Source organism: Chanodichthys erythropterus, chromosome 7 (genome assembly GCF_024489055.1).
Source record: "Chanodichthys erythropterus isolate Z2021 chromosome 7, ASM2448905v1, whole genome shotgun sequence".
Classification (NCBI taxonomy): domain Eukaryota; kingdom Metazoa; phylum Chordata; class Actinopteri; order Cypriniformes; family Xenocyprididae; genus Chanodichthys; species Chanodichthys erythropterus.
In genome coordinates, this window is record NC_090227.1 from 14,182,075 (window position 1) to 14,208,997 (window position 26,923).

The 26,923-nt window shown below is 49.6% G+C and overlaps 1 protein-coding gene across 1 annotated transcript in view; it reads left to right on the plus strand.

Moving 5' to 3' along the window:
- The window catches only part of dusp22a (dual specificity phosphatase 22a), a 104,227-nt gene that overhangs the window by 26,004 nt on the left and 51,300 nt on the right, over window positions 1-26,923 (plus strand). The window contains exons 4-5 of the mRNA XM_067389347.1: window positions 21,600-21,674; window positions 21,974-22,148. Of these exons, the coding sequence (XP_067245448.1) occupies window positions 21,600-21,674; window positions 21,974-22,148 (250 nt within the window). The remainder of the gene's footprint in view (window positions 1-21,599; window positions 21,675-21,973; window positions 22,149-26,923) is intronic.

Here is a 26,923-nt window from a genome sequence, read left to right on the forward strand (position 1 = left end):
ATAAAATACATTTCTTTCAAAGATTCAGTGAAGAAACACTCAGTCATGACTGAAATTCCATAGGAAATGAATACGGGTCATTTTTGACCTATCTGTGTAAAATTGATGTAGACAAACAAAAACTGTGTTTGTTTATAAAGTAAGAAAGAAAAAATGAACATAATGATTTTTGTCAATCAAAAACAAGATATTTAAGGAATACCTGGAATAAATGAATGATAAAATACATTTCTTTCAAAGATTCAGCAAAGAAACACTCAACCGTTATTGAAATTACATAGGAAATGAATATGGGTCATTTTTGATCCATGTTGCGCATTAGAAGGGGTTTTCATAGCTTGTGCATCAAAGGGTTAATTATTTTTTAAATATAATTTCTTGGTAAAGACTGGTACAGTTAACAAAGCAATGTGAAAAAATCTCAAATAAACAAAAAAATGCTTAATTTAGTGACTGAACTGCTTTTTTTTCAAAAAATATGATTTAATATATCACTAAGTTACACCAAGGGTCAGATAAAATGTAAATTGCACATTAAAAAGTTACAGTTGCACGATAAAACTTTTTTTTTTTTTTTTTTTTTGCATGTGTGTGTTTACGTTCATTGTACAGGTTTGATAAAAAGAATGGTTTGGCTCAGGTGGCCAAAATGCACGCTCAACATAGAAAAGTTTGCTCAGCGAGAAAAAAAAAAAAATTAGAGGGAACATTGGTCATATCAAAATCTCTTTTTTTGGCTCATTTTGCCTGTAAAAGCAAACCTGCCTAATAATTATGCACACCTGAATATAAGGCATTTTTCATTTCCAGCCTTCATGAACAATTATACATCACTTATAAATGATTAAATACAATATTAATAGTAGTTATTAAGATTATTGTGGTTTAGAATTGGTAAAATGTGCTTGGAAAAAAATATGATCAGAAAAACTTGCCTAATAATTCTGCACACAGTGTATGTGTCACAGAAACGGTCTCTGTGGCTCCCTCCGATCGCCACCTGAGGGCACCATCACCGGAATACTTACCTGTCATTGAACTACAACTCCCACACCACGTACCTGGGCTGATTACACCTCCACCTGTTACACATTAGCTGGACTATAAAAGACTCTCATATCCCATCATGCTTCGCGAAGTCTTGTTTTGTCTTGCATACATTTCTGAGCGTTTACCCTGTTTTCTGCTATCTTGTGTATGACCCTGGACTGCCTGTTTACCTTGTTTAACGATTGCTGCCTGCCTAGTGATATCTCTGCCTGTTCCCTGGATTACCCTGTTCTGTCTGCCGCCTGCCCTGATTCTCTGCCTGGTATTGACCTTGTTATTGCCTTGTCTACATTATCCCTGTTGCCGTTATCTGACCATTGCCTGTACGACTAAGATTACTCATTAAAGCTGCATATGGATCTCCCCGAGTCTGCTGCCTCGTTACAGAAGACCCGAGGGAGGGAAGGAGGCTGATGAACTTCTTTTGGCACTCCGCCAGGGTAAACAAACGGCCGCTGAATACGCCCTCTCCTTTCGCACTCTGGCTGCACAAACTTCGTGGGTGGATGACACACTCAAGCTTCTTTTCCGAAAAGGACTTAACAAGGATTTACAGTCTGAGTTGGCTTGCCGGGATGAGGGAAGATCATTGAATGGATTTATTGATCTCGCTATTCGTATTGACAAAAACTGTCAAAAACCAAGCTTCCACTGCAGCAGCCACTTCTCCCATCTCTGAGCCAGAACCCATGCAGATTGGTACCACTCACCTGTCATTAGAGGAGAGAGAGAGAGACGCATGCAACAACGTTTGTGTCTCTACTGTGGTCAGTCCGGTCACATGCGAGCATCCTGCCCCACGAGACCCACCAGTCGCGGCGCCATGGCGGTGAGTGCACATTCTAACTCCTCGAACATTAAGGTTGCGGCAACACTAATACACCATGAACAAGTAATCCAGACAGTGGCTATGATCGATTCTGGGGCCGCTGGCAACTTCATGGACATAAATTTTGCACAAACTCACAAGATTCCTTTAATTTCCTGTACTTCTGTTTTGTCAGTAGCGGAACTAGACAGACGCCTGCATAAAGAATCTCTCTGTTTCTTCTTGATTGAATTGCCTCAGCATCCGCTCATTCTTGGTTCCCCCTGGCTCAGAGAACATAATCCACAGATTTCCTGGGCTGACAATCAGATTACTCAGTGGTCGGCCACCTGTCTACAGACCTTTATCCAAACCCCCACTCACCCTGAGACACAGGTACCCACTTCACTCCAGAAAAAACTGCCTCCTGAATATCATTATCTCATTGAGGTCTGCAGTAAGACCTGGGCAGCTCCACTTCCTCCTCACCGTGATAGTGACTGTGCCATTGATCTGCTGCCCGGTACCACGCCCCCCAAGGGGTGCATTTTTCCCCTTTCCCAGCCTGAGTCTGAAGCAATGAAAAAATATATTGACGAGGAATTAACCAAGGGATTTATTCAACCTTCAACGTCTCCCGCTTCAGCTGGATTATTTTTCGTTAAGAAGAAGGCTGGAGGATTAAGACCATGCATTGATTATCGAGGGCTCAATGACATCACCATCAAATTCCGCTATCCGCTGCCTCTAGTTCCCGCTGCCCTGGAACAACTATGTTCAGCATGCTTCTTCACCAAGCTCGACCTACACAGTGCATATAATCTCATCCGAATCCGCAAGGGGGACGAGTGGAAGACCGCCTTCTCCACCACATCCGGGCACTACGAGTACCGGGTTATGCCCTTCGGGCTGGTCAATAGTCTGTCAGTGTTCCAGGCTTTCATCAATGATGTCTTCCGGGATATGCTGAACAGGTGGGTGATCGTCTACATAGACGACATCCTCATATATGTGACCCGTCATGGAAACCAGGGACACAAGTCGGCAGCACAACTTTCGAGCAAAATGAGAAAGAAGCATTTTTTTTCAAAATTGGTGATTTTCATTTTTTTGCAGAATCTGTTAGTTGAGATCATGAAGAAGCCTTTCCGTGTTTGAGATAGCAGTATTGGTATATTTAAAAGCGTACATTTTGAGGTTGAAATCGGCTTGTTTTTCGGAGATTCTAGCACGCAGTAGGGGCGTGTCATGTCTGTGTGTATTGCCATACTGGGAAGCGTGGCTACTTATTATGCAGTGCTCTGGCCGGCTCTAGCTGATATCAAAATTCAATGAAGAACCGTGGCCGTTACACCGAAAATGTTTTGAAGTACTTCTTCGACAAGCCAGATGCTTATGAACAAGCGCTCACTGATTCTGAAGACGATCTGAGCGACGATGAAAGCGGCATAATAAGACATTACCTCTCTGGAGTCGGGTAACACGCCGGCGCATTTTGCAGGATTTTTTTCACATTGCAGCAAAACAGACTTAAAATACTCTTTCATTTTTTTGTCATAGAGACATAAGTAATATATCAATTGGAACTTTAGAATGTCTTCTTTTATTTATGTACACTCAGAGTAAAAACAAAATGTTGTGCTTTTTGTAAAATAAAGAAAACTAACATGATGCGTGATCTCTCATCTCCCTCTGAACGAAATCCAATCTGATAGTTCTCAGAAAATGAACTGTAACTTAGTGAATACTAATCATAAAAAAATTATACTTGTGTCTGAAAAAACGTTGAAATGTCAGGTTTTAAATCGTGTAAGTCAAATCGAAAACAAACATTCTGTGTTTATGTAATCTGTATGAAAAAAGAGCCATGTCAGAAGTCTGTGATTCAGCTCATTATCCGCTAATGCGGCCACGCCCACGGAGGGAGCGCTATTCAGACACAAATTCAGTCAATACATGCATTCATCGTCTCAGTCGCGTATTTATTGTCTTGAAAAGTGTTTTGAATAGCCATAGTGTCACGATCACCATCTGTTCCTGTCATGTTCCTGTCACATCCCGGACTACATTTCCCATGATCCTCCATTGCTCATCACCTGCACTCACTTCACAATCATTCCACACTAATCACCACACCCAGCTGCAGCTCATTATCAGGACTATAAAGGACTTTCACTCACACCACCAGTTGGCGAAGTCTTGATTTCCTTGTGTGTCATTTCTGAGCGTTTATTCCCTGTCTGTTCTGCCTGTTACCGTTTGGACTGTTACCCTGTTTATCCCTGTCTGCCGCCTGCCTCGACCTCTTGCTTGTATACCGACCTGTGAGTGATATCTGCCTGTCCTGATCATTGCCTGTTCCTTGACCACGATTCTGCCTGTTCCTTGCTGTTCCTGTTCGCTCCTGATTGACCCTGCCTGTACGACCACTCTCACTTGTAAATAAATGCTGCACTTGGATCTCCTGCCTGAGTCTCCATTCGTAACAGAAGACTTCGCCCTACCCAGATCCAGCAGCTTCGGTGAGCATGTCCAGCCTCAGCATGGACCCAGCATGGTGTCTCGTCAGCCTGCGTCAAGGTAACAGTACTCTCGAGGCACATATCCAGAAATTTTTGGGGATTGCTAATTTATCTGATCTGCCGGACCACGCCCTCATTGACTTCTTTACCTATGGATTAAACGAACCATTAAAGAACTGCTTACTTACCAATGGTCCCCGAGGGTCGCTCATGGAATTTCTGGACTTTGCCCTGTTCACTGTCGGTTCACTTTTTACTGTGGGTATCGCAGAGGAATGCGACACCACAGTGAATCACGTCATGGCGGCCGCTAAAGAGAACACTCACAAAATGGCGGCCACCACAACAACATCACATCACGTCTCCGCTGATCGCCCAGAGCAACGTCACGTCTCCGCTGATCGCCCAGAGCAACGTCACGTCTCCGCTGATCGCCCAGAGCAACGTCACGTCTCCGCTGATCGCCCAGAGCAACGTCACGTCTCCGCTGATCGCCCAGAGCAACGTCACGTCTCCGCTGATCGCCCAGAGCAACGTCACGTCTCCGCTGATCGCCCAGAGCAACGTCACGTCTCCGCTGATCGCCCAGAGCAACGTCACGTCTCCGCTGATCGCCCAGAGCCCGTTCCAGCCAGTGTATCCGTTCCCGAGCCCGCTCCAGCCAGTGAGTCCACTCCAGTCCAGCATGCTTTCCCTGTCAGTCCTGTGATGGCCAAGAGGGCTGTCTTCACTCTTTATGTCTTGGCTGTCATGCGTGCGTGGAGGATGTACTCGAGCTCTATGGACTTGGGAGCAGTCTGCCAGCCCGAGCCCGCTGTTGTCCCAGAGCGGCCCGCTGTTGTCCCAGAACGGCCCGCTGCCGTCCCAGAACGGCCCGCTGCCGTCTCAGAGCAGCCGTTTGCCCCGCTGGCCGCTTCGCTCTCAAGTTCGCCGCTTGCAACGCTCTCAAGTTCGCCGCTTGCAACGCTCTCAAGTTCGCCGCTTGCAACGCTCTCAAGTTCGCCGCTTGCAACGCTCTCAAGTTCGCCGCTTGCAACGCTCTCAAGTTCGCCGCTTGCAACGCTCTCAAGTTCGCCGCTTGCAACGCACCTCAGCTCTCTGGATGCGATGGACAAGATGGCTGTTTCGCCAGTGCCTACGGGCAAGATGGCCACCCCTTTGGTGTCAAGGAACATAGGGGGTGTTCCAGCCATCGAGTCCGCTCCAGAACCTGTGCTACTTGCCCTGCCAGCGCCCCACGAGCTCCTTGTCCACGAATCGACCATGGCCACCGTTGATTTCCCCAAGAACTTTTTTGGGGGGGGCCATATACCAGAGGGTGGGGAGCTTGTGGGTGGGGACCCTGCACGGCCGCAACCATCAGCGTGCTCCGAACTGCTAGGGCCGCCCATGGACTATAAACCCCTATGGCCATTAATGGACTGTAGGCCACTAAGGCCATGTATGGACTCCGACCTGCCGTGGCTGCTCAAGCCGCCTGACCTGCCGTGGCTGCCCAAGCCGCCTGACCTGCCGTGGCTGCCCAAGCCGCCTGACCTGCCGTGGCTGCCCAAGCCGCCTGACCTGCCGTGGCTGCCTAAGCCGCCTGACCTGCCGTGGTTGCCTGAACCACCCGATCTACCGTGGCCGCCCAGGCCACCTGACCTGCCGTGGCCGCCCGAGCCACCTGACCCACCGTGGCTGCCCGAGTTCCAGGGGCTGCATTGGAGATCCCGTTCCTGGCTGCTACTAGATCTCCAATGCACCCACCCCCCCCTCCCTAGCTGTTCCTTCACGTCGCGAGGACGCGCCTTCCGGGAGGGGGGCGTTATGTCACGATCACCATCTGTTCCTGTCATGTTCCTGTCACATCCCGGACTACATTTCCCATGATCCTCCATTGCTCATCACCTGCACTCACTTCACAATCATTCCACACTAATCACCACACCCAGCTGCAGCTCATTATCAGGACTATAAAGGACTTTCACTCACACCACCAGTTGGCGAAGTCTTGATTTCCTTGTGTGTCATTTCTGAGCGTTTATTCCCTGTCTGTTCTGCCTGTTACCGTTTGGACTGTTACCCTGTTTATCCCTGTCTGCCGCCTGCCTCGACCTCTTGCTTGTATACCGACCTGTGAGTGATATCTGCCTGTCCTGATCATTGCCTGTTCCTTGACCACGATTCTGCCTGTTCCTTGCTGTTCCTGTTCGCTCCTGATTGACCCTGCCTGTACGACCACTCTCACTTGTAAATAAATTCTGCACTTGGATCTCCTGCCTGAGTCTCCATTCGTAACACATAGTTAGTGATCTCTGGCCTCTGTTAGTCCAGTTAGTTCCTGGATTGCCTATTCTTCTTTAACAGGCTTCTCAGGTGAGAAAATTTCATTTCATGATTATAGTGACCAAAATGATCACGGTTATCACAGAATCCTGTTCAAAAAGTAAATTCACCAAGTTTCATGTGGAAAACCAGCAAATAACAAATAAAATTAGCATCAATATGTACTTTTTCTTTACATAAACATTCAAATAATAACATTAAAAATGATGGGCAGATTTTAAAGGAGTGTCTTACAACAATCTACAATGCACAAGTTCAAATAGAGTTTTGACAAAAAAAGTCACATATTTCAGCCTCTAAATCATTTTTATAAAAGTCAAAAAAGATAAATTACTGACATTTATAATGCACATTAACCTTTATTATTAATAGTATGCGGTCCATGCAGCTTTACAGGGGGTATGGTTTATCTAAATGAGATGTAAATGAGCCCTATTGTCACTCCCAGCAGGTGAGAACAGATGAGAACTGCAACTTTAGAGGCGTTTTTCTCCCTATAGAGCTTTCTTGAATGCCTACCTTCAAATGGCCACAACTTCTCCAAACATTATCAGATTCCCATGTGTCACACATCGTTGGAAAGCTTGGAGACTACACTTTCAGAATCTGTGAATAACTCAAAATGCCCCAGAACCGACTTGTGTCCCTACTTTCCGTGACTGGTCACATATTCGAACTCCTTCTCTGAACGTGCAGCACATCCGAGCAGTTCTCCAACGCCTAATCCATCATCAACTTTACGTTAAACTGGAAAAATGTGAATTCCACCAGACATCCACATCCTTTCTGGGTTACATCATCAGTGCGGAGGGGGTTGTTATGGATGATGACAAGGTTCAGGCAGTACTGAATTGGCCATTGCCCACCACAGTAAAGGAGTTGCAGCGCATCCTTGGGTTTGCTAATTTCTATAGAAGATTCATTTGAAATTTCAGCCTCATCGCAGTGTCCCTCACATCTATGTTCAAGAGAACGTCTCGGTTACATAGGTAACCCTCATTCCCTGAAGGAGGGAACGGAGACGTACGTCGGACAGACCGACGAATAGGAATCTCGCTAGAGAGGCCAATCTACTTCGAGTGTAACTAAACGAGCCAATGCACATTGGCATGCAATCATATGCATCAGCTGCTTGCCTCGCAGCGCGGGTATATAATGAGCAGCAGGTGCGTTGCATCTTGAGGTTTTCGCTGAGGAGCCGAACCCAGCAGGCGGCAGCATCGGCAGGACAACGCCTGTGGCGACGGGACATACGTCTCCGTTCCCTCCTTCAGGGAACGAGGGTTCCCATTCAGTCGGTCACGTTCGACGTACGTCGGACAGACCGACGAATAGGAATCTCGCTAGAGAGGCCAATCTACTTCGAGTGTAACTAAAACGAGCCAATGCACATTGGCATGCAATCATATGCATCAGCTGCTCGCCTTGCAGCGCGGGTATATAATGAGCAGCAGGTGCGTTGCATCTTCAGCTTTTCGCTTCGGAGCCGAACGGTGTTTGTTCCTGTTCTCTGCAAGCGAGTGTCTGCTAGAAGACGAGTCAAGCTTTTTGGTTGAACTTCTCTTTTTTTCCGAGTGCGGGCGAACAGCACAGCAGCGGGGTCGAAGTCCTCTCTTTTTCTGTTTTTGTTTCGTTTGCCGTTTTTGAGCAAATAGCTGTCTGACAGCGTCAGAAGGCTGTTCTCACGGCCGGTACGGTGCGCTTTTGAGCGCTGAAAAGCCGTTTTTACAGCTGGTAAGAGTGAGTGCCTTCAAAGAGAGAGAAAGCACATGACAGGCTGCATACAATCTCTGTCTGTGTTGCGTTGGCCGTTCCCCTGCGTGCTTCGTGCTTCAGAGTAAAGTCCCTGAAAGAGCTTACACAAGTAGATTCGCGTCTTTTTAAAGACGACATCCTACTTGTGTTTCTGGATGCGATCGTTCCTGTCCTCACTGACGGCCACGATCACCGTTTCGCATGTCTGGGCGCGTGCTGAAATGATGTTCGTGGGTGTTCATGTTTTCATATGAGAACATGATCACGTCGACACGCCGGTCGTGACTCTTCTTTCTCCGGGAAGCTTGAGTCCCCTCTGTTGTTGGCCAGCTGCCGCTTGTGTGTAAAAGCACAGCCGCGGGTCTGCCCGACACTCTGGGAGACCGTGGAGATCAACGAGAGCAAACCTCTCGCTCCTCTGCGTGTCGTGTGCCGTCGAGCTGCCGGGCTGCAGCGCGGGTTGTCACGGCAACCCAGCGCTCGCTCGGCGCTCTATATGCGTGGTTCCCTTGCGTAATCTCCATTGTAGCGCCCTCTCTGGTGCACCAGAAGAGGTCTACTTTGCTGATATGGCTTGGGTGACATGAGGTTGAGGGGTTCCTTCGGGGAACCAACCCCCTAGGGCCCCTCCCTCTCTAGCGCATTGCAAGCTGTGCAGTTTCTGGATTGGATTGCTGGTCCTTTTCATAGGGGAACCTAGCATTTCATTCAGAGCTCCAGCTGAGGGACAGACGTCGATTGCAGCATCGGAGAGAGTGCTGTTATGCTCTGGAAATGAGGGTGACGCTGCCCACTGTAATGGTGTGTGCTTATGCTGACTCAGATTCAGAGTTTACAGCCATGCTTTCCTGGGTCTTCCAGATGTGCATGGAAAACTTGGCAGTATGGGGGTATATTGGTGCCATAAATATGGAATAAGCCAATCTGCATAAGTTTTTCCTCTCTCACTACCCTCTTGGATGGGGTGGCTGTACACAGACCACACCCACCCTGCATGTGAGGCCAAGGCACTCTTTTTGCATGAGGGTAGTTCTGTGCTGGGGTTGAGCTGCGCTTGTTGACTAACCGTGATCAAAGTCACGGCGCAGGCCCTCAGCCAGACGATGTCCACCTCCGTGGTCCAGAAGTGCCCCCTGGCTTACCTTGTGAGGTGTGAGAGGTTGTCAAGCTAAATGCTTTCTCAATGCTCCCATCTTACGAGGTGGCCTTTCGGTGACACTGTCGAGGACTGAGCCCAGCGGTTCTCCTCAGTTAGTAGCAGATCGGGGAGCTTCCCATGACAAACCATTGAGTTCCTCTTGGGCCGCCCCTCAGTCTGCTCGTCACCAAGGGCGTCGTCCCCTGCAAGAAACTCCGGCCCAGCAGGCTCTGCTGTATCCATTGTGGGGAGATGACGCCTCCCGTCTCTGCAGCTGTTTAACTGGTTGGTGAGAATCACCCCTGAGACGGGCGACCCAGAGATGGGTGGGGCTGCTCTTCCACCCCTGGAGGAGGGCCAGGTGGTAAATCCTTTATTGGGTTTGTTTCTGTTCCGCCACTGACCCAAGAGGCAGCGGTACCCAAATTTTAAAGAGCAGTTCCTCCATTTCCAGGTCTGAAGAGGGTTTGGAGAGCAGTGGGAGGAGAAAAACCTCACCACTCTCATCCCCCTCTTCTGTCGCCAGCGGACAGCAGCGAGCAGCGGGCAGCCAAAGCCTCGACTGCTCCCTCTGTCCATCCGTGGAGCCAGGTAAGTGTTGCCTAGCACACTGTGACGCCGCTTCGGGCCGCCTCACAAAGAGAGCCCCCCGAGCCGCGTCCCTGTGTTCCACCTCGCTGCCCTGCTGCGGGTACACCGGTGGTCCCTTTGGTCCTGCTTGTACGGTCTCTGCGAGCCGGGTTAGCGCTCCCCAGTCCGTCTCGCTGGCTCCTTCGGACCATCAGGGTCGGCTTTGCGATTCAGTTCGCCCGGCTTCCCCCCCCAAGTTCAGGGACGTCCACTTCACTACAGTGAAAGATGCCGATGCCCCTGTCCTGCGTGCGGAGATCGCAGTCCTACTGGCGAAGGACGCGATAGAGCCGGTCCCTCCAGCCGATTTGAGGTCGGGGTTCTACAGCCCCTACTTCATTGTACCCAAGAAAAGCGGCGGGTTACGATCGATCTTGGACCTGCGAGTTTTGAATCGGAGCCTCCACAAGCTACCATTCAAAATGCTCACGCAGAAACGCATTTTCGAGTGCATCCGTCCCCGAGATTGGTTTGCAGCGATTGACCTGAAGGACGCGTACTTCCATGTTTCAATTCTTCCGCGACACAGGCCATTCCTGAGATTCGCGTTTGAAGGTCGAGCATATCAGTACAGAGTCCTACCCTTCGGGCTGGCCCTGTCTCCCCGCGTCTTCACGAAAGTTGTGGAGGGAGCCCTTGTTCCCATGAGAGAACCAGGTGTTCGCATTCTCAACTATCTCGACGACTGGCTCATTCTAGCACAGTCCCGGGATCAGTTGTGCAAACACAGGGCTTTGGTGCTCAGACACCTCAGCCAGTTGGGGCTTCAGGTCAACTGGGAAAAGAGCAAACTCGCCCCGGTGCAGAGGATCTCTTTTCTCGGTATGGAGTTGGATTCGGTCGAGCAGATAGCACGCCTCACAGAGGAACGTGCTCGGTCGGTGTTGAACTGCCTGAATACATTCAATGGCAGGACAGCGGTCCCACTGAAGTTCTTTCAGAGGCTCCTGGGGCATATGGCGGCTGCTGCAGCTGTAACACCGCTCGGTCTGTTTCATATGAGACCGCTTCAGCACTGGCTTCACGGCCGAGTCCCGAGATGGGCGTGGCAGCGCGGCACGTTCCGGGTGCCAATCACTCAGGAGTGCCGCCGAACCTTCAGTCCGTGGTCGGACCCCTTGTTTCTTCGGGCAGGAGTGCCCCTAGAACAGGTGTCCCGGCATGCTGTGGTGTTCACAGATGCTTCTGCCACCGGCTGGGGTGCCACGTAATACGGGCATGCAGTCTCAGGGGTTTGGACGGGACCCCATCTGCATTGGCACATCAATTGCCTCGAGTTGCTGGCAGTACGCCTTGCTCTGAGCCGCCTCAAAGGCCTGCTTCAGGGCAAGCATGTACTGGTCCGTATGGACAACACTGCGACCGTTGCGTACATCAACCGTCAAGGTGGTCTACGCTCCCGTCGCATGTCGCAACTCGCCCGCCATCTCCTCCTGTGGAGTCGGAAGCATCTGAGGTCGCTTCGCGCCATTCATGTTCCTGGTGTGCTCAACCGTGTGGCCAACGAGCTATCACGAGCTGCGCTGCCAGAAGAGTGGCGACTCCACCCCCCAGGTGGTTCAGCTGATCTGGAGAGAATTCGGAGAGCCTCAGGTAGACCTGTTTGCCTCACCAGAAACCTCCCACTGCCAGTTGTTTTACTCTCTGACCGAGGGGACACTCGGGACAGATGCACTGGCTCACAGCTGGCCCCGGGGCCTGCGCAAATATGCGTTTCCCCCAGTGAGCCTACTTGCACAGACCCTGTGCAAAGTCAGGGAGGACGAGGAGCAGGTCTTGTTAGTTGCGCCTTACTGGCCCAACCAGACCTGGTTCCCAGAACTCTCACTCCTCGCGACAGCCCCTCCCTGGCCCATCCCTCTGAGGAAAGACCTTCTTTCTCAGAGATGGGGCACTCTTTGGCACCCGCGTCCAGACCTCTGGAAACTCCATGTCTGGTCCCTTGGACGGGATGCGGAGGTTCTAGGTGACTTACCCCCTGAGGTACTTAACACCATCACTTCGGCACGTGCACTGTCTACGAGATGTGCTTACGCCTCAAAGTGGAACCTGTTCGTCGAGTGGTGCTCTTCTCGCCGGGAAGACCCCCGAAGATGCTCGATCAGAGTCGTGCTTTCCTTCTTGCAGTAGGGTTGGAGCGTAGGCTGTCCCCCCTCCTCCCTCAAAGTCCATACTGCTGCTATATCCGCTTACCACGACCACTTAGATGGCAAATCTGTTGGTCAGCACGACCTGGTCATCAGGTTCCTTAGGGGGGCGAGACGGTTAAATCCTTCTCGTCCCCTCTCCATACCCTCTTGGGACCTCACTCTGGTGCTGAGAGCACTTCAGATTGCTCCCTTTGAGCCTTTGCTGTCAGCAGACTTAAAGATTCTGTCTATGAAGACTTTGCTGCTGGTGGCATTGGCCTCCATCAAGAGGGTAGGGGACCTGCAGTCATTTTCGGTCGACGAATCGTGCCTGGAGTTCGGGCCGGGTGATAGCCACGTGGTACTAAGACCCCGGCCTGGCTATGTGCCCAAGGTTCCTACCACTCCCTTCAGGGACCAGGTGGTGAGCCTGCAAGCGCTGCCCTCGGAGGAGGCAGACCCAGCCCTGGCTTTACTCTGTCCAGTCCGCGCTTTGCGACTGTACATAGACAGAACCTAAAGCCTCAGGACCTCAGACCAGCTCTTGTCTGTTATGGAGGCCAGCAGAAGGGAAAGGCTGTCTCCAAGCAGAGGATGGCCCACTGGATAGTGGATGCCATCGCCCTGGCTTACCAAGCTCAGGGCGTGCCCTGCCCGCTCAGGTTGCATGCTCCCTCCACGAGAGGTGTCGCATCCTCCTGGGCGCTGGCTCGTGGCGCCTCGCTGACAGACATTTGTAGAGCTGCGGGCTGGGCGACACCTAACACGTTCGCTAGATACTATAGCCTTCGTGTAGAGCCGGTCTCCTCCCATGTTCTCGCCACAGGTCAGAGGCACGGAGAGGCCCCGGCTTAGTGTCGGCTTGCTGCGCTACATGCGCTTCTTTTCTCCAGAGAGTCCCTACAAGGCAGACCCTGTCGAGTCCGCCGACGTGGCGGAGCGTCTGGCGCCAGGCCTATACTCCGTTGTATCCTTGAGAACCGGGTTTAGGCTGGGTTCCATATGTGTGACCCTACGGGGATCCCATATGGTTGGTTCCACGGTTGCTCCTAAACGAAGCCCGTGTCTTTCCCTCTGGGAGAACCTACCCTTCATCGGGTTGGAGTCACCCCAGCTCTTCCATATGTAGCACAGCCCTACAGGGTTGTCCATATGTACTTCTCCACATAACTCCTTCGGGGAAGGATGTGGCTTCCGCAGCGTTCCTTTCCCAGCGAAGGGTACGCTTTCCCAGCGTTATCCAATAGTCTCACTGAATGGGTTTTGGGGAACAGCAGTGATCGACTCTCTCTGTGTTAGCCCTGTCCCACCATCCTCAGGCAAGGGGGTTCAGGTGGCTTACAACAGAGCGCTGGAAGGGGGCAGCTCCTGTGGCGCTTTGGTAGGGATTCCTATTCGTCGGTCTGTCCGACGTACGTCGAACGTGAACGACTGAATGGGAACGTCTCGGTTACAAAGGTAACCCTCGTTCCCTGAAGGAGGGAACGGAGACGTACGTCCCGTCGCCACAGTCACTGTACCCCGCTGATGCTGCCACCTATCCGGTTCGGCTCCTCAGCGAAAACCTGAAGATGCAACGCACCTGCTGCTCATTATATACCCGCGCTGCGAGGCGAGCAGCTGATGCATATGATTGCATGCCAATGTGCATTGGCTCGTTTTAGTTACACTCGAAGTAGATTGGCCTCTCTAGCGAGATTCCTATTCGTCGGTCTGTCCGACGTACGTCTCTGTTCCCTCCTTCAGGGAACGAGGGTTACCTTTGTAACCGAGACGTTACCTATGTAACCGAGACGTTCCCATTCAGTCGGTCACATTCGACGTACGTCGGACAGACCGACGAATAGGAATCCCTACCAAAGCGCCACAGGAGCTGCCCTCTTCCAGCGCTCTGTCGTGAGCCACCTGAACCCCCTTGCCTAAGGACGGTGGGACCAGGCTCACGCAGAGAGGGTCGATCACTGTTGTTCCCAAACCCACTCAGTGCGACAATTGGATACCGCTGGGAAAGCGTAGCCTTACATGCGATAAGGAACGCTGCGGAAGCCATATCCTTCCCCGAAGGAGTTATATGGATAAGTACATATGGACTAACCTTGTAGGTTGTACAACATATGGAAGAACTGGGGTGACTCCACTCGGTGAGAGATGGATTCTCCCAGAGGGAAAGACACGGGCTTTGTTTAGGAGCAGCCGTGGAAAAAGCCATATGGGATCCCTGTAGGGTCACACATATGGAACCCAGCCTAAATCCGGTTCTCAAGGATACAACGGAGTATAGGCCTGGCGCCAGACGCTCCGCCACGTCGGCTGCCGAAGGGTAACCGGAGGACTCAACAGGGAGAATAGAATGCGCATGTAGCGCAGCAAGCCGACACTAAGCCGGGGCCTCTCCGTGCCTCTGACCTGAGGCGAGAACACGGGAGGAGACCTGCTCGACACGAAGGCTATAGTATCTAGCGAACGTGTTAGGTGTCGCCCAGCCCGCAGCTCTACAAATGTCTGTTAGCGAGGTGCCACAAGCCAGCGCCCAGGAGGAAGCCACACCTCTCGTGGAGTGGGCATGCAACCTGAGCGGGCAGGGCACGCCCTGAGCTTGGTAAGCCAGGGCGATGGCATCCACTATCCAGTGGGCCATCCTCTGCTTGGAGACAGCCTTTCCCTTCTGCTGGCCTCCGTAACAGACAAAGAGCTGGTCTGAGGTCCTGAAGCTTCAAGTTCTGTCTATGTACAGTCGCAAGGCGCGAACTGGACAGAGCAAAGCCAGGGCTGGGTCTGCCTCCTCCGAGGGCAGCGCTTGCAGGCTCACTACCTGGTCCCTGAAGGGAGTGGTAGGAACCTTGGGCACATAGCCAGGCCGGGGTCTCAGTACCATGTGGCTGTCACCCGGATTCGTCGACCGAAAATGACTGCAGGTCCCCTACCCTCTTGATGGAGGCCAATCAGCAGCAAAGTCTTCATAGAGAGAATCTTTAAGTCTGCTGACAGCAAAGGCTCAAAGGGAGCAATCTGGAGTGCTCTGAGCACCAGAGTAAGGTCCCAAGAGGGTATGGAGGGGGGACGAGGAGGATTTAACCGTCTCGCCCCCCTAAGGAACCTGATGACCAGGTCGTGCTGACCAACAGATTTGCCATCTATGTGGTCGTGGTAAGCGGATATGGCAGCATTATGGACTTTGAGGGTGGAGGGGGACAGCCTACGCTCCAACCCTTGCTGCAAGAAGGAAAGCACGACTCCGATCGAGCATCTTCGGGGGTCTTCTCGGCGAGAAGAACACCACTCGACGAACAGGTTCCACTTCGAGGCGTAAGCACGTCTCGTAGACAGTGCACGTGCCGAAGTGATGGTGTTAAGTACCTCAGGGGGTAAGTCACCTAGAACCTCCGCGTCCCGTCCAGGGACCAGACATGGAGTTTCCAGAGGTCTGGACGCGGGTGCCAAAGAGTGCCCCGTCTCTGAGAGAGGAGGTCCTTCCTCAGAGGGATGGGCCAGGGAGGGGCTGTCGCGAGGAGTGAGAGTTCTGGGAACCAGGTCAGGTTGGGCCAGTAAGGCGCAACTAACAAGACCTGCTCCTCGTCCTCCCTGACTTTGCACAGGGTCTGTGCAAGTAGGCTCACTGGGGGAAACGCATATTTGCGCAGGCCCCGGGGCCAGCTGTGAGCCAGTGCATCTGTCCCGAGTGTCTCCTCGGTCAGAGAGTAAAACAACTGGCAGTGGGAGGTTTCTGGTGAGGCAAACAGGTCTACCTGAGCCTCTTCCGAATTCTCTCCAGATCAGCTGAACCACCTGGGGGTGGAGTCACCACTCTCCTGGCAGCGCAGCTTGTGATAGCTTGTCGGCCACACGGTTGAGCACACCGGGGACATGAATGGCGCGAAGCGACCTCAGATGCTTCCGACTCCACAGGAGGAGATGGCGGGCGAGTTGCGACATGCGACGGGAGTGTAGACCACCTTGACGGTTGATGTACGCAACGGTCGCAGTGTTGTCCGTACGGACCAGTACATGCTTGCCCTGAAGCAGGCCTTTGAGGCGGCTCAGAGCAAGGCGTACTGCCAGCAACTCGAGGCAATTGATGTGCCAATGCAGATGGGGTCCCGTCCAAACCCCTGAGACTGCATGCCCGTTGTACGTGGCACCCCAGGCGGTGGCAGAAGCATCTGTGAAAACCACAGCATGCCGGGACACTTGTTCTAGGGGCACTCCTGCCCGAAGAAACAAAGGGTCCGACCACGGACTGAAGGTTCGGCGGCACTCCTGAGTGATTGGCACTCCTGAGTGATTGGCACCCGGAACGTGCCGCGCTGCCACGCCCATCTCGGGACTCGGCCGTGAAGCCAGTGCTGAAGCGGTCTCATATGAAGCAGACCGAGCGGTGTTACAGCCGCTGCAGCCGCCATATGCCCCAGGAGCCTCTGAAAGAACTTCAGTGGGACCGCTATCCTGCCATTGAATGTATTCAGGCAGTTCAACACCGACCGAGCACGTTCCTCTGTGAGGCGTGCTATCTGTTCGATCGAATCCAACTCCATACCGAGAAAAGAGATCCTCTGCACTGGGGCGAGTTTGCTCTTTTCCCAGTTGACCCGAAGCCCCAACTGGCTGAGGTGACTGAGCACCAAATCCCTGTGTTCGCACAACTGATCCCGAGACTGTGCTAGGATGAGCCAGTCGTCTAGATAGTTGAGAATGCGAACACCCTGTTCTCTCATGGGAACAGGGGCTCCCTCCACGACTTTCGTGAAGACGCGGGGAGACAGGGCCAGCCCGAAGGGTAGGACTCTGTACTGATATGCTCGACCTTCGAACGGAATCTCAGGAATGGCCTGTGTCGCGGAAGAATCGAAACATGGAAGTACGCGTCCTTCAGGTCGATCGCTGCAAACCAATCTCGGGGACGGATGCACTCGAAAATGCGTTTCTGCGTGAGCATTTTGAACGGTAGCTTGTGAAGGCTCCGATTCAAAACTCGCAGGTCCAAGATCGGTCGTAACCCGCCGCTTTTCTTGGGTACAATGAAGTAGGGGCTGAATCGAGGTGTAACGCAGGGACGCGGCCCGGGAGGCTCTCTGTGTGAGGCAGCCCGAAGCGGGGTCACAGTGTGTTGTGCAACACTTACCTGCTTCCACGGGTGGACAGAGGGAGCAGTCGAGGTTTTGCCTACCTGCTGCTCGCTGCTGTCCGCTGGCGACAGAAGAGGTGGATGAGAGTGGTGAGGTTCTAGCCCTCCCACTGCTCTCCGAGCCCTCTTCGGACCTGGAGATAGAGGAAACTGCTCTTTTATTGAAAATTTGGGTACCGCTGGCCGTTGAGCCAGTGGCGGAACAAAAAGGGGAAACAAAAGATTCTCCATTCGGCCCTCCTCCGGGGGAAGGAGCGGTGCGGTCACCACCTCCTGAAGAGCAGTTCCGTCCATCTCCGGGTCGCCCGTCCTAGGGCCGCTTGGACTTGGCCTTGCCACCCTTCTTCTTAGGGGATGGCTGGACGGGCTGGGCACCCCGCCCGCGACCGGCTCCACGACGCCGCTTGGATGGAGGCTGCTGCTGCTGGGGCGTGGGAGTGGGGGCGGCTGCAGGGGGTGCCCTCGGCGACGGGCAGTCTGAGGTGCCGCCGGCGGTGGAGGTGCAGCAGCTGACCGCCTCGGCAGGATGTGACTGATGGCCTCTGACTGCTTTTGTACAGCCGAGAACTGTTGGGCAAAGTTCTCGACCGCATCGCCGAAGAGGCCGGTCTGGGACACGGGGGAATTAAGAAACCTGACTTTGTCGGTATCCCTCATGTCCGCAAGACACAGCCAGAGATGGCGTTCCTGGACCACCATGGTGGACATCGCACGACCCACTGACCACGCCGTAACCTTCGTCGCTCGAAGCGCGAGGTCCGTCGCGGCACGAAGTTCTTGTAGAACTTGCGGATCGTGACCACCCTCGTGCAGGTCCTTCAGTGCCTTGGCCTGAGAACCAGCCCTTGCCACCCCGAGATACCAATCATCCAACCTTGAGGGCTCGGGACACGGTGGAGGGTTCCACACGAGCCCGACCCTGTTGGCGGCCCGGGAAAGCATAGCCATCATTTCCGGGTCTGAATCGGGCACAGTCGTCACTCCCGAGGGAGGCAGCTGCGCCGAATCGTCATCCCCAGAAGCGTCAGGCTCACCCTCCGATGCAGCGATCGACATCCGGTCGTCTTGGGGAGCTCCGAAGGATACGGATGGTACACACCTCTGGGGTGGTCCACCGCGTTCCCCCGGCAGCTCTACTGGCTGCGGAGCGCAAGAGGGGTGAGGGTTCCTAGGGGGTTGGTTCCCCGAAGGAAACTCGCTCACCGTGATCCTCAAGTCAACAGCCCCGCCGTCCGAAGCAACCCTCTGAGGAGGATTGGAACGAGGCGTCGGGACCGGGACTCCACCCCTTTGCAGAAAGTGGAGTCTCGACCGCAGCTCCGCGACGGTCATCTTCCCACAATGGGTACATGACTCGTCCACAAACGCCGCCTCAGCGTGCCTTAAGCCCAAGCACGCGATACAGCGCTGGTGACCATCCCGAGGCGCCAGGTAACGACCGCATCCAGAAACACACAAGTAAAACGGCATCTTTAAAAAGATGTGAACTACTCGTGTAAGCTCTTTCAAGGACTGACTCTTTTAGGTGCTGAAGCACGCAGGGGAAAAGCCGCTGCAGCACAGACAGGGAAATGTGCAGCCTGTCGTGTGCACTCTCCTTGAAGGCGCTCTCTTACCAGCTGTAATAACAGCTTTTTAGCGCTCTAGGCGCACCGTTTCACCAGCCGTGAGAACGGCCTTCACGCTGATTACAGCTTTTGCTCAAATAAAAAGGCAAAAAAAAACAAAGGAGAAATCGGCCCCGCTGCTGCGCTGTCCGCCTGCACCGCAACCAAGAGACGTCTCGAAGAGCAGACTCGTTCACACTCGTGCTTTCAGTAGCTATCTTCTTCAGTGTTGAGAAGGTTTGGCTCCTCAGCGAAAAAGCTGAAGATGCAACGCACCTGCTGCTCATTATGTACCCGCGCTGCGAGGCAAGCAGCTGATGCATATGATTGCATGCCAATGTGCATTGGCTCGTTTAGTTACACTCGAAGTAGATTGGCCTCTCTAGCGAGATTCCTATTCGTCGGTCTGTCCGACGTACGTCGAACGTGACCGACTGAATGGGAACTAACCATAAACTCGAGTGGACACCGGCGGCTACAGAAGCGTTCTGGAAGCTAAAGGAACTGTTTACCTCTGCGCCCATCCTGCATCATCCAGACCCTGAGAGAGAGTTCATTGTGGAGATTGATGCCTCTAGCACTGGTATTGGCACGATATTGTCACAGAGACAGGGCAGCCCTCCTAAATGGTTCCCTTGTGTTTTCTATTCTTGAAAACGTACCCCTCCAGAACAGAACTATGATGTTGGGAACCGTGAATTGCTGGCCATGAAGGCGGCCATGGAGCACTGGGGGCACTGGATGGAGGGAAGCAAACATCCTTTCACCGTCCTGACTGATCACCGCAACCTGGAGTACATGAGATCCGCCAAGTGCCTCAACCATCGTCAGGCCAATGTAACTTACCGTCCTGGCTCAAAGAACACGAAGGCAGATGCACTCTCACGACAATTCAAATCCAGTCTCACTCCACCATCTAATGAACCCATACTGCCCGCAACTATTCTCCTCGCACCCGTACAATGGGACATCATGGCTGAAATAACTAAAGCCCAACGACAGGAGCCCGTTCCCGCAGATTGCCCAGCTTCGCTCACTTACGTCTCTTCCACACTTCGTCAGCGAGTCATTCAGGAGATTCATACGTCACCCAGCGCTGGGCACCGTGGCATTGCCGCAACTACCCAGCTGGTAACCAATCGCTTCTGGTGGTCAACTCTGTCTTCAGACATTGTCACTTACGTCCAGAATTGCACCGTTTGTCAAACTACAAAAGCCCTCCGTCACTCACCTGCGGGCCTTCTCCAACCTCTACCATTCCACAACGACCATGGTCTCACATTGCTGTCGACTTCATCACCGACTTACCCAACTCCCAAGGTTATACCACCATACTCACCATAATCAATCGCTCACCATAATTCTCCAAGGCCTGCCGTTTCATACCTCTAACCAAACTGCCCACTGCACTCGAGACCGCGGAACATCTGTGTAACTACGTTTTCCGCTTCTACAGCCTACCCGAGGACATCGTCTCAGATCGCGGACCCCAGTTTACCTCCCGCCTCTGGTCATCCTTCTTCCAGAAACTCAATGTCAACGTCCATCTCGCTTCAGGAGCCGCTCGCAGGGAGGGGGCTCTGTCACCGAAATGGTCTCTGTGGCTCCCTCGATCGCCACCTGAGGGCACCAATGACCGGAATACTAACCTGTCATTGAACTACAACTCCCACACCACGTACCTGGGCTGATTACACTTCCACCTGTTACACATTAGCTGGACTATAAAAGACTCTCATATCCCATCTTGCTTCGCGATGTCTTGTTTTGCTTTGCATATCTTGTGTATGACCCTGGACTGCCTGTTTACCTTGTTTAACGATTGCCACCTGCACCTTGTTTAACGATTGCCACCTGCCTTGTGATATCTCTGCCTGTTCCCTGGATTACCCTGTTCTGTCCGCCGCCTGCCCTGATTCTCTGCCTGGTATTGACCTTGTTATTGCCTTGTCTATGTTATCCCTGTTGCCGTTATCTGACCATTGCCTGTACGACTACGATTACTCATTAAAGCTGCATATGGATATTATATATATAAACTCAACCTAACAAACCCTTTTCCTATATATATATATATATATATATATACACACACACACACACACACATATATATATATATATATATATATATATATATATATATACACACACATTATATATATATATATATATATATATATATATATATATATATATATATATATATATATATATATACACACACACACATAGTGCTGGTTGAAAGTTTGTGAACCACTTGCAGAATCTGTCAAAATGTGAATAATTTTAACAATATCATACAAAATCCATATCATTTTTTATTTAGTACTGTCCTGAGTAAGATATTCATACGCAACCCTTCATACTCAACCCTTCATATTTAGAAACACCTAGACATTTGTATTTAGATATCCTATCCTATGTCTACTTGTTAATATATTCTATCTTGGAAAATATCTGTATTTAGTGTTGTGATGCACCTAAGGTCAGTTTCTTGTGTCTTGTCAGGTCTCAACATTTCAAAGAGTCCATACGCTTTATCCATGAGTGTCGACTTAATGGAGGGGCATGTCTAGTTCATTGGTGGGTTTTATATTTGTGTGGTATTATTGGTCTTTTGGTATGTGATATGGTGTGAGCTGTTTCAGCAGGCTAGTTTAACTGTAACATATTGTTTGGCTTGCATCATTCAGCTTTTTTTCCTTTACCAGTATTACAGCCTAGACAGGTCATTGTTTTCTTTTTGTTTGTTTGTTTTTTTGCAAGTAATACTACAGTCTGTGTAAATGAAGATGATCCCCATGCCAAACAATGTGTCATTCATTATAATTCATGCTACTCAATGTTCAAACTCAACCTAACAAACCCTTTTCCTGCTACAGTCTTGCTGGGGTGTCTCGCAGTACCACCATGGTGGTGGCTTACATCATGACTGTCACCAGCTATGGCTGGGAAGAGTGTCTCACTGCGGTGAAGGCTGTGCGCTCTTTTGTGGGCCCAAACTATGGCTTCCAGCAGCAGCTGCAGGAGTTCCAGATGAACAGGTGTCAGAGGTACATTCTGCATTTCATACACAGATTCTGCCAGGACACATCTTCCAATCAAAGTTTGATACTTTAAACTGCCAAGCATATGTGTAAATATCATATTTTGTGTATGAATATACAGTGCCTTGCAAACGTATTTTTACCCATTTTACCTCATCCAAGCAGGTAGTAAGAGTTGTAATTGCAAGGTTTGGATTAGGGTGCATGCTGACATAGATCTGTGTATCGTCAGCATAACAATGAAACCCTAACCTAAACTTACGAATGATCTCACCCAAAGGCAACATATAAATGCTAAACAAGATGGGCCCCAAGTACAGACTCCTGTGGGACACCCTGCTGAACTAGTATTGGTTCAGACTGATTGATCCCCAGGCACACAAACTGAAATCGATTAGTAAGATAAGATGTAAACCATTAAAATTAAGTACCAGAGATTCCTAACCATACACACAACCTTTCAAGAAGGACAGCATGATATACTATGTCAAAAGCAGCAGTAATGTCTAATAAGACTAAAATACTACAAACCCCTATATCAGCAGCAAAGAGAAGATCATTTGTGACCCGGTCAAGTTGGACCTGGACTAATATTGGATCTGTATCATCTGAACCCTACTCTGTGGCCTTACAGGCTCAAGATTTTAACTTATTCCCACAGTTTCACAGACAAGGCTTAAGCTAGTCCTAGACTAAAATGCATGTTTGAGCTGTTTTAACTGAAAGTAACTTGCACTGTCATAATTTAAAATGTCAGTGCCATTGTTTTGTCTCAATATGCACACCAGTAATGTTTTTTTTTTCTAGAGAATGTTTATAAAAAAATACTTAAATGCCCTAATTGAACTAAGGCCTAGTCCTGTCTTAGGCTGAGCCCTGTCTGTCAAACCGGGCCATTGTGTCCCAAATCAAGTCTGAGTACTGGTTTGTTACAATAGATCTGAAAGACACATACCTTCATATATCCTTCCACAACACACAAAGATCCTTGCGTTTGCTTCCAGAGACGAAGCTTACCTTCTTAAGCACCTTCGCCAATTCCATTTGTGACCCCTATGATCTAAGCTGCCACGAGGGCCACATGCCTGGCCTCCCTTTTCAAAGAGATCCAGGTGGGAGCAGATCATTCTTAGTGCAGACAGTTGCAATGAACACAGCCAGCCCTGTGTCACCTTCCATAATGTAGCATGGGCAGGGAAACACACAGTCTCAGGGAGCCAGAGAGCATGGGTGGACCTGGGCCGTGGAGCATTGGCGATGTTAAGACACCTCAAGGGCAGCATCGGCAGTTCAAGGAGACATGGAGGTGCAGGCAGTTCAAGGGAACATGGCAGTGCAGGTAGAGGTGCAGCCTCCGTGGCCTTAGCAGGAGTCCTCTCTGGACTCTGGTCAGGGGCTGGAGCCATCACTGGACTCTGGTCAGGGGCTGGAAAGGATGCATGTGTTGCCCAAATACACATAATAGCCATGGCCATGGTCTGTGCTGCACACTCTGAAGACTCTAGCGTGGTGGCCGTCTTGGCTGAAGCTTCTGGCATGGCAACAATTTTGGCTAGAGACTCTGACGTGGTGGCCATGACATGAAGAAGCTCAGGCTTGGCGGCCATCACGTGAAGAAGCTCAGACTTTGCAGGCCTGACGCGAAGAGACTCAGACTTGGCAGGCATGATGTGAACAGTCTCTGGCTTGGCAGTCATGACGTGAACAGGCTCTAGCTTGGCAGGCATGATGTGAACAGACTCTGGTGTGGTGGGCACTGTGGGTTGGCGGGGCTCGCAAAACCCACAGTAAATGATGAGCCGCTTAACAAAAGGGCAAAGTCAATATATTCCTAAAGGGTTCTGTGCTGTTGCTCTCAGGCATTAGATTGTTTAAACAATCCTTCAATCCATTTTGAAAAATGCCCTTAAGGGCAACATCATTAACACTTAGGGGGCGGGAAATGTGCCGGCACGTTTTGTTGGATTTTCTTCACATAGCAGCAAAATCGACTTAAAATACTCTGTCATTTTTTGTCATATAGACAAAAGTAATACATCAATTGAAGCTACAGAATGTCTACGTTTATTTGTGTGCACTCACTGTAAAAACAAAATGCTTTTTGCCAAATAAAGAAAACTTACATGATGTGCAATCTGCCATCTCTATCCGAATGAAGTCCATTAGATTAGTCAGATTTATATACTTTTCATCGCTTAGAGATGCGGTGAGGAATAATGCTGGAAGAATTTACCTCAGAGGAAGAGTACAACTGGTTTCAGTTCGATTTTGAGGATTAAGCCGAGGATTGTGAATGGTAAGTTCTGTATTCTTAAATCCTTTATTCTAATTGCGATATAGACTATAATTTTGAATATTAAACTGCAACAAGACCTTTTAAATATGATTCCTCCATGCTCTGTGTGTGTCTCTATATGGCGCAGATGTACGATTTCATTTACTACACATAACTTACATTAGAAAATGTCACGATCATTGCCCGTTCCTGTTCACTCCGGACTACATTTCCCATGATCCTCCATTGCTCATCACCTGCACTCACTTCACAATCACTCCACACTAATCACCACACCCAGCTGCCACACATTACCTGGACTATAAAGGACTCATACACACACCACCTCACCGCGAAGTCTTGTTTACCCAGTGTGACATTTCCGAGCGTTATATCCCTGTTTACCCGTCTGTTACTGTTCCTGCCTGATTCCTGTTTTACGACCCATTGCTGCCTGCCTCGATCCTTGCTTGTACCCTGACTACGACTCTGCCTGTTCCTCACTGTTCCTGTTTGTTCCTGTTTTGACCCTGCCTGTACGACCACTCTACTTTAATAAAAGCTTGCACATGGATCTCTGCTTGAGTCCCGCTTCGTTACAGTAAGCATGTCATATTGGCTTTCCCCAAACTATATTGCTATACTGAGATGAGTGAAATCGACTGAAATATGTAATAAATACTGAAATAAAATGTGTTAGCAACGTATTAGATAGCAAATTAATTAGCCACTATGTGAAGTGCCACATCAATGAAGCTTTTGTTCACAATGAATGATGAAAATTCAGCTTTGCATCACAGAAATAAAAATAGAAATAGAAAACCATTATTTTAAATTGCAATAATATTTCAAAATATTGCTGTTTTTTTTTCTGTATTTTTGATCAAATAAATTCTGGCTTGATGAGCATAAAACCTCTTTCAAAAACATTGAAAATAGTAATGTGTCAAATATCTTGTGACCGGTACTGCATATAATTTAAAATATATTAGGCCTATACAAAATTTTCTTCACATGATGTGCAATAATATGTGCATGCATGAGATAAAAATCATGTTTTAAATCATGTCTTAAGAGTGGACATTATATTAACGTTAATATAATAGTTGATATGATTAGTCAACATTACATTGGCTCCCTATTAAACATCGTATAGATTTTAAAATCTTGCTACTTACTTATAAAGCTCTAAATGGTTTAGCTCCCCAGTACCTAAGTGAGCTCTTAATGCATTATAGTCCTTCACGTTTATTGAGATCTCAGAATTTAGGCCAGTTGATAATACCCAGAATATCAAAATCAACTGAAGGCGGCAGATCATTTTCCTATTTAGCACCTAAACTCTGGAACAATCTTCCTAGCATTGTTCGGGAAGCAGACACACTCTGTCAGTTTAAATCTAGACTAAAAACACATCTCTTTGCTCTTGCATACACATAACACATTATCAATACATTAACATTTTTCAAATCCGTTAAAGGATTGTTACGCTGCAATAATTAGGTCGGCCGGAACCGAGAACATTTCCTATAACACTAGATATACCTGTACATCAGAACAAGAATGGCATCTACGCTAATATCTGTCTCTCTGCTTATCCTGAGGTTTGCCGGGTGCTGGATCCAGGCCGTATCCAGGTCAGATGGAGAACCTGCGTCTGGACCTGACTACAACGTAGCCCAGGATCCCCGTATCCGCTTACATATATTTATATATAATCGATTTTTAATCTCTATAATAAAAATGTACAATTCAGATTTTGATCTCCATATACATTTACATATATATATCTTCCAAGGGGTTTTTTCCCTCCTAGGACTTTTTTCCCAGTGCTAGCACGCTGGGTTTTTCTCCTAGGGGTTTTTTTCCACCCCTGGAAGTCAGCCGACATTGGCTTAATGTAGCACCATCTTGTATATGTTACATATTACCACGCTTGTTTGTACAGTTTTAACCACTTCCCTTTTTTTCTGTGCTTCTAATATGTAAAGCTGCTTTGAAACAATTACCAATTGTAAAAGCGCTATATAAATAAATTTGACTTGACTTGACTTGACTAGTTATCAGCATGCTCACAGAGGGTTTTTTTCTTTTATCTCACAGTTTTGAGAATCATAGTGACCAGAATTAATGACAGAATTTTGCATTTTTGGGTGAACTAAACCTTTAAGTTAATGTAATGATCAACATTATTATGTCAACAGATCTCAAAAAATTATGTTTGCAACTTAAAAGGTTTAATTAAATCAATAAATTATCATTTTAATGTGCAACAATGTATTTATTTAAGTTGTAATAAAAGGTCCCACAAAATTACTTTTTAGAGTATATTTGAGCAAAGTAAAACAAGTTAATAATTAAATTAAAAGAAATTTCTGATCATGCTCCATATAAAGTGCTATACAATGCCAACTGCTATACCAATATAGCAGTTGGCATTGTAACCCTTTAGATTAGGTATACATATTGGCTGTTTTTATAGGCTACTTATAAAGCACATATTAATGCCT